Here is an 8,508-nt window from a genome sequence, read left to right as displayed (position 1 = left end):
CCTGGTTAACTTGCATGTACAATGAGCACAACGTCTTAACCTTGACTTAAAGGGGCTGTGTTTACATGAGTTGTTAAAACTGGGTGTATAATTTTTTTAAAAGTTGATTTGACCCCTACCATTACTACTTTTCTTTCAGATAAGGACAGCAAAGTGCAAGCCAAGGGTAAATAATAGTGTATACACACACACACACACACACACACACACATTCAGACACGTTTACGTTTGAAACCGTGTGGGGTTTGATGGGCAGGGATTGGTGGCCGGCCTTTGATTGGACACAGCAAACCATTAAATAGTTGTGCTTCTTGACAAACCTCCAGAACACTGTGAAAACTTTTGGAAGAACCAAGGCTTAAGTCGGTGGAGGACTTGTGTTGTGGACAAACATGAGTGGATGTCCTTTTCTGACAAAACAGCACCTGTATGTAGAGATATCTTTTTCATGTTTTAAATCAAATCAAAATGACTTCTTCACACTAAGTTTAAAAACTATTAATAATTCAAAATAAGCTTGATTTATAATTCTGTGGTTCTCATTCGAAGATTAAAATCTAAACTCAGTGCGGCAGATGAGGAGGATGACTCTCAAAAAGGCATCAACAAAGCCATCAAAGGAGGTATCAGCTACGGAGACTATCTGCAGGTAGATGCCATTAAATGGTTCATACACATTAGAAGATATCAATATGTAAATAAGATCATAATGTATATTACTATTACTGTGATTGTTTAGAATTAGAATGAATGTCCACTGGTTTTCAACTGTGTTTATATTAATCTCCTTTCAGCTAGACAAGGTTATCAATGCTCAGGTTCTGCAGAGTGAAGTGAGGGGCAAGAAAATCCATGATGAGCACTTGTTCATTGTAACCCACCAAGGTAATTCGTACGTACTTAATCCTATCGCTGCTTTGGAGACTTGGTTCACTTTTGCAACTTATCGCTGTCTGTTTTGTCTATTATAGTATTATATTATCTATTAAACCATGATTTTCTTATGTCCAGCTTATGAGCTCTGGTTTAAACAGATCATATGGGAGCTGGATTCTGTGAGGAAACTTTTCATCCACAATCACGTGAGCCGACATTCTCATATTTTCCTAGTGATACACGTATTGCACACGACCTGTGATTAGAGCTGCAGTGGTGAGCTACGTTTCTTTCCCAGGTTCGTGATGAGAGGAACATGCTGAAGGTGGTGAGCAGGATCCACAGGATCACCATGATCTTCAGATTGCTGGTGGATCAGTTCGCCGTCCTCGAGACCATGACCGCTCTGGACTTTTTTGATTTCAGGTGCGAAACCAGACTTGCTCAGTTGTGTGTCTTCTTTAATGTAGCTCGACAAGTTGCTACAATAACACACAACGTTTGAGACGTTTCTTTTCTTGCTCTGTGTCTTACAGGGAGTACTTGTCTTCAGCTTCAGGTTTCCAGAGTCTTCAGTTTCGACTTCTTGAGAATAAGATTGGCGTGGCGGAAAATCTAAGAGTCCCCTACAACCGCCGCCATTACAGAGACAATTTTCAGGGTGAGGAGAGTGAAGCTTTACTCAGAACAGAGCAGGAGCCTACTCTGCTACAGCTGGTGGAGGTAAGATGTCTCAGTGTATGATATAAATAACCCCAAGGGCATAAAGGATTGGTGCTTGATGTTGCGGATGGACCTCAACATGTCCACCATTCTATGTTAGGAAGAGTCCCTGGGCTAGACTCCTAACTCTGCATTAGCCTACCTGTATAACCTGTGTAGCCCCTTACACTTATTGCAAACAACATTCTGCTGTTTATTATATTCTTCTGACAAATGCAGTAAACGAATATAGATAACTGGTGTATTGATCTTACTTTCTATAACTGTGTTATTGTTTCTTGTAGCAATGGCTGGAGAGAACACCAGGCCTTGAAAAAGATGGCTTTAACTTCTGGGGAAAACTGCAAGCAAACATTGATGAAGGCTTTAGGGTGGAGAAGCATAAACTTGAGGTTAGTTCAGCTTTAGCTCTGTTGATTTGTCTTAAAATCACAGTCATTTTACACAAGGCCTAATTTGCATTGTGCGTCTCTCTCCATGCAGAAAATGGCAGATGATGAAACAAAGCAAGAAATGCTGGAGGATCTTAACAAACAGATTGAGCTTTTCAATGCCCTGTTTGACTCCAAACGTCACGATCATCTCTTAAGCAAAGGTGAGCAGAGCGATGGCAAAGAGCCGAATTCTGATATTTCAGAGGATTAAATATTGGTTGATGACGAAATTAATTGTAAACAAGTTGCTAAATAATTTAATATGTACACGTAGGCGGCGGCACTGTGGTGCAGCAGGTAGTGTCGCAGTAACAGAGCTCCAGGGATCTGGAGGTTGTGGGTTCGATTCCCGCTCTGGGTGACTGTCTGTGAGGAGTGTGGTGTGTTCTCTCTGTGTCTGCGTGGGTTTCCTCTGGGTGACTGTCTGTGAGGAATGTGGTGTGTTCTCCCTGTGTCTGCGTGGGTTTCCTCCGGGTGACTGTCTGTGAGGAGTGTGGTGTGTTCTCTCTGTGTCTGCGTGGGTTTCCTCCGGGTGACTGTCTGTGAGGAGTGTGGTGTGTTCTCCCTGTGTCTGCTTGGGTTTCCTCCGGGGTGCTCCGGTTTCCTCCCACAGTCCAAAAACACACGTTGGTAGGTGGATTGGCGACTCAAAAGTGTCCGTAGGTGTAAGTGTGTAAATGAATGTGTGTGTGTGAGTGTGTGTTGCCCTGTGAAGGACTGGCGCCCCCTCCAGGGTGTATTCCCGCCTTGCGCCCAATGATTCCAGGTAGGCTCTGGACCCACCGCAACTCTGAACTGGAAAAGGGTTACAGATAATGGATGGATGGTTGGATGTACACGTAGGGCTTTAATAATCTTTCATGCACCTTAAAGGGACTCTGTGTGATTTTTGCTTCTGGGGCTCCCCCTAGTGTAATTCATATTTATAGTACTGTACTGAAATCAATGGGGAGGTGGAGGGAGGGTGGGGGTTGCCTACGCCCCTTCCAAAACCTACATAGCGCAGTTTCTACAGTGCTGAGCCTAGAGTGACTATGACAGAGGCTCTATGCCCCTTATTACAAATTAGTGGAGAATCATAATGATTTTGAAGCTGTAAGTTTAAGGTAGAAAAATTACGTAGTGCTCCTTTAAGTCAGATTGCTGGTGAGTTTCTGCTATAACAACAAAAATAAAGTGTGTAAGATAATTAATTGTACTAATCATTTTAGAGAATCCATCCTGAGGGTCCTGTAAAACAAATATAACAAATATTAAAACTGAGGAGTTTCCCTAAGAATCTGAGAACTGATCCTTCTCTTTTTCGACAGGTGATCGTCGGCTCTCCTACAGAGCCCTTCAGGGAGCCCTGATGATTTACTTTTACAGGTAAGACATCTAACTTTAGATACTGCATGGTGTTTAATAGTTTCCTTACTACACATCAGATGGTGTTCTCTTGGTCCCTCTTTCAGAGAGGAGCCTCGGTTTCAAGTTCCATTCCAGCTTCTGACGTATCTGATGGAGGTTGACACTCTTATGACCAAATGGAGATGTAAGATTTGGGAACTTTACCCAGTCCTTGATTTAGCTCATAATTCAGAGCAATGCTTACGGTAATGTGCACCAACCCTCTGTTCTCCAGATAATCATGTGTGTATGGCGCACCGAATGATCGGCAGTAAAGCAGGAACAGGAGGATCCTCGGGTTACCATTACCTGCGCTCTACTGTCAGGTCAGAAGTAATTCTCACATCACTGCGATCTATTTTCAATCCATTCACTCCATATTCTGTAAAAACAGAAAGAGTAACTCTCTTAAAAACGAAAGGAAAAAGGGTACTCTACAGGTAGATTTCATTCATCAAAACTGTAGCAGAACCTTCAAAGGCACAAGAATAAAGCACCTTAAAGATACGCTAAAGCACCTTAAAAATACGCTAATATTTAGCGTATTTACATATGTTTCCCCAAGTGAAGGAGAACCCTTTTGGGGGCTTCATCAGTGGAACATCAGTGGATGTTCTTAAATGGTGAATGTGATGTGAGTTTAAAAACCTTTCCCAAAAGGTTTACAGAAACTTCACTTAATGGATTTCATTCATTCATTTGTCCGTTCGAGGAGTCTGAAATTCATTCGTTGTCTGTAACTGCTTTTCCAGTGCATTGTGTACGTCATTACTTAAGTCGATTCACAGACTGTTTGAACTTGACGAGATATATAAGAGGCTCTGACACTTCTCTTCTTGTTCAGCGACCGTTACAAAGTGTTCGTGGATTTGTTCAACTTGGCGACGTTCCTGGTGCCTCCGGCCTGGGTCCCCAAACTGAATCCCAGCGTCCATAAGTTTCCGTACACGGCCGAGTGCAATGACAGCTCGTACAGCTCCTGTGGCTCCTGCAGCAGCGAAGAAGACTAAACAATCCCAGTGATCTGGCATAAGCTGTCAATGCATGCCAGGGTTCACCCATAAAAATGGCTGCAGTTTGTCAACACCAGGAATAAGCAAGAATGTATTGACTTTTGTGTACATTTTGTAAGCATTTCACCATAGCGCAGTGGTCATAAGGCAGTATCAGACCTACATAAGCTGCTCATGACAACGGACATGAAGCTGTATGAAGATTTATAAAGGCTGACATTGAGTTCACTTATTTGAGTGAAATGAGATGTTACAACGACAGATATTAGCAGTAGCTTAGCATGTAGCTTAGCATGTTACACTGTGATGTAGCTCTGATGATGTGACTTAACAACAGTAAAACCTAACAAGCTTTGTCATTTTCAGTCTGTTTACGTAGCCTCATAGGAATGAGAGTTTAGAAATAGCTTCTGTATGTGCCATGTAGCCTAGCCTGTATGCTACATTTATATCTAATGTCCGTATAGCATGTAGGATCTTAAGGAATTCTTCAGAATTACTCAGCAGCTTGGTGACATTTGTAGGAATTGATATACGGCTAAACAATCAAGTAGTCCTTGTACATAGTATTTATTAGTTCTCTTATGTAACCGTAGGCATTAATCCATCCAGCACTTAAAGGAGTGGCAGGTCAATAAACAGGTTTTGATGATGATCTTGTACATATGTATTTTAGTTAACTGTATCCGAATGTAATTAAATATTAAGCAGTGTAAAAATGTATATTGGATTATATATTTTAGTAGGAGTGCTGATTTTGTACTGCACATGCAAACACTGTGAATAAACTTTCCCTGGTGTTCTAGACGCATTGTTTTTATAGCTTGCCTCTTGTTGTGTCTTATCACAAAACCACAATAACATCCATGTGCTTGTGCTGTGTAAATATTTGTGTATGTGCTAATGGTCGTGTTTAACGACCTCGACCTGTGGCTTCTCACTGATCAGCTGCCAGCGCTGATCGTTTTGGATTTGAGTGGTCAGTGATTTGAGAAGAAAAACACTTGTGGTCTGAGGAGGCTGATCAAACGCATCGGAAATTACTAGAATAAATTTTGGATAAGCACATAGCCGGAGCGACCTGTCAAATACGTCAAATCATTGGTACTGCTAATAGCAAGCGACTCCTCAGGGTGTGTAAGCGTAGTCCAGAATATTTAGCAGTGTTAAATGTAATTAATCAACTGCATGTCCTTGATCGTTGTTTTATTATTATTACATGATCACATGGGGGGATTGTTGGAAAGTGATTAATTTCATATTAATTCTATATTTTATTCAGATTCTCTTTGTTTTAGGTCACTGTGAACTCTTTCACAGTTGTTTGTCTCTTCTCTTCCTGTGTATCATCGGTTTATAACCATTTTCTATAATATGTGTTTGCTCCCACTGACGGTGGGAGAGCGTAACCAAGTCCCGACCAAGAAACATCTCTGTAAACATTTCCATCTCTACTTTAAAGTAAAACATCCTTACTCTCTTCACACGCGAGTGACTCTTTCTAATTCATTCTCAACAACCTCAACCAACACCTCCTCAATCCAACAAACATCAACATCAACACTGGTCTGGAAATGCTAATAAATATTTAGAACAGGCCTTTGCCATGAGCTCAGGCATGGGTCAAGGCCAGTGGTGTTAACATCCGTCTGATATTTGTTAACCTTGAAGCTCTGCTGAGGTATGTTCCTCCTCTTGTGCAGTTATGTTTACTTTAAATATAAAGTTTATAAAGAGAAAACGTTTGATTACTTCCCATGGTGTTCGTTGAAAGTAGTATAAAGACCCCCCACAAGTGATTTTGTGATAGAATTTGTGATCCAAAACTGATCATCCAACTTCAGTACCTGAGCTCACTGGTGTTCTTGTGGCCAAATGCCATCAAATTTCACAGAAATTGTACAACCTCTAACATCCCAGAAGAGTAAAGACAGCTCTCAGCTGATTTTGGCTGTATGGTCAAACTCTATTCACATTCCTCAGGGAAATAGGGTTCTTTGGAAGTTGGTGTTTATACACTTTCTGACTTTCTACTTGTCCTTCTCTCCAAACTAAATCTTAACTGGCTATTTCCCTCCTGCTCGGGTTAACCAAAACAACATGACCCTGACCCAGGGCACAGACGGTTTCATAAACAACGGAATTCTGTTTGAATCTGCTGTCAAAAAGCTACGCTGTGTGCCATGCTGCTGAACTTGGACTCAAGGTGGGGGTTCACATAAGGGTTTTAAGGTTATCTTTCTTTTTTTTAAAGCCTTGTCTGTAAAAAAAATGAAATAAATGTATTAATAAAGCAAAGGAGGGAAAGCATTTCCAATGCAAAGAAGTGAAGGATCCAACAATTTAAATACAATAATGATAATAATAGTATTATTACAAACATTAAACATTAAGCATTACACAAAACAGAAACACACACCAAAACAGAAAACCGCAGGGTCAATTTATCACAATTATAAATATGACATAGAAGCAATACAACAACACATGGTACAGATTAAACATAAGACGACATGTACAATCTATTAATTAAAGAAGAAATTGACGTGCAAGTACAGAGTTCCAGAATTGTAGTAGAAGTCTAGTACCAGAGAGTGTGAAGGTGTGTATTGAGAAGGGCAGACAAGAAGAAGGTGTGTGATCGTGTAAGTATTTGAAAACCACAATGAATATTTGGTACTGTATATTTGTGTGTTTTTATTTTTATTTTAATATTTTTACACAGTTATTTATTGTACATTTAAAGGTACATTTACACAGTTTGTATCTTTTGTGATTCACCTGTAAGGTACCCTTTTTATCTGTATAGACTGGAATGTGGAAATAGCTACTACGATGTGGACATACTTACACCCCAAAGAGCACAGCTTTACAGGAGTCCAGTTTAGATTTAACAAAAAGCTGCATGCATAAGGGTCTCTGCTACAGAGCAACATTCTTAAGAGATAAATAGAGTTTTGGGAATGTTGTTGATGTATGGCAAAGGTATTTCAGTACTGATTATAAAGATTAACAAAGCTTCTATAAGTATATGGAATATAACATGTAAATACCAGCTTTAGATCCACATAAATATCATAACGTTCACAACATAAATACATCCTGTCCTGTTTATATCAGTTGACTGTTGGCCTTGGGGCAGGTTGACTCAGTTCAGTTTGGTTAACCTCCAGTACACAGAGGTGGGGTCTTTGTTGCACCATGAGGTACAATGTGGCAAATAGAACTGCTTATTTTATTGTATATCATTTGTATACTCATCACAAACTGTAGTAATTCAGTCACAAAAATGTGAGGGTCTGATGTTAGTTCTGGGTGATGAAAAGTCCTACATCTCACCCTAATGCTACTATGCTAATGCTACTATGCTAATGCTTCATGTTTTTGTCAGAGGGGTGGGGGTTATTTATATCCCTCTACCTAGCACTGGACGTATGGCTTTAGGATAATGAGCAGCTGCTCCTGGGCACCTCATCTGATATCATGATTTTCTCTGTGTGCCTAACTGAAGGTTGTGTGCTAGTCAGAATACGTTTGGAGATAGAATACCTCAGACCCCTCTATCACTATTATACAGTCGCCCACTAGAGGGCAGTGAGAGTGTATTGGTGGTGATGTGCCTGCAGAAATGCTGCCCACTGCTAGACTCAGCACTGAAATGAGATGAAGATGGGGGTTGGGAAATTGGGTGGGTGACATGTTTAATCAGGGTTGAGCCCCAATCTGGAGGAAGTCCGTCTCCTTCAAGTCCCTTAAGACTTCATTTGAAAGCTAATTGGCACCCTCGCATTGCTATTTCCTGTGGCTATCTTCAATCAGCTGAAGTCAGTGCAACGCTGCGGCCGCTGACTTGGGAGGAAACAAGGTCAGGCCAAAACATCAGGCCCTGGAGTGGACATCCACAGCCAAAACAACCAAATGAAGCATTCTAAATTTGTGGTTCTCTCCAACAGTTTTCCTCTGAAAGCCTTTATGTTCATCTTGGATGGTTTCTTAATCAAAAACAGCAGCCTCTATGGTTTTACGTAACATTTGGCTACGGCACGGCAATTACCTTGAAATCATATTTTCTT

The 8,508-nt window shown here is 40.8% G+C and overlaps 1 protein-coding gene across 1 annotated transcript; it reads left to right on the top strand.

The window, feature by feature from the left end:
* The first annotated feature begins 180 nt into the window (after positions 1-180).
* Positions 181-5,227, top strand: tdo2b (tryptophan 2,3-dioxygenase b). The gene is made up of 12 exons (XM_066647106.1): positions 181-427; positions 550-649; positions 795-885; positions 1,012-1,082; positions 1,175-1,302; positions 1,413-1,599; positions 1,884-1,991; positions 2,083-2,194; positions 3,344-3,401; positions 3,488-3,567; positions 3,658-3,748; positions 4,267-5,227. Exons 1-12 carry the CDS (start codon positions 393-395, stop codon positions 4,430-4,432), a joined length of 1,227 nt encoding a protein of 408 aa, XP_066503203.1. The 5' UTR covers positions 181-392; the 3' UTR covers positions 4,433-5,227.
* The last annotated feature ends 3,281 nt before the right edge of the window (positions 5,228-8,508 follow it).

The sequence above is a fragment of the Hoplias malabaricus genome, chromosome 16 (genome assembly GCF_029633855.1).
Source record: "Hoplias malabaricus isolate fHopMal1 chromosome 16, fHopMal1.hap1, whole genome shotgun sequence".
In the NCBI taxonomy this organism is placed as follows: domain Eukaryota; kingdom Metazoa; phylum Chordata; class Actinopteri; order Characiformes; family Erythrinidae; genus Hoplias; species Hoplias malabaricus.
This window is presented reverse-complemented; position numbering and strand designations above follow the sequence as displayed.

Excerpts from the sequence above, each read along its gene's own strand:
- tdo2b (XM_066647106.1), top strand. The coding sequence starts at position 393 with ATGAGTGGATGTCCTTTTCTGACAAAACAGCACCT. Across the intron at positions 650-794 it reads GCTACGGAGACTATCTGCAG|CTAGACAAGGTTATCAATGC; the intron begins GTAGATGCCATT and ends ATCTCCTTTCAG. Across the intron at positions 886-1,011 it reads GTTCATTGTAACCCACCAAG|CTTATGAGCTCTGGTTTAAA; the intron begins GTAATTCGTACG and ends TCTTATGTCCAG.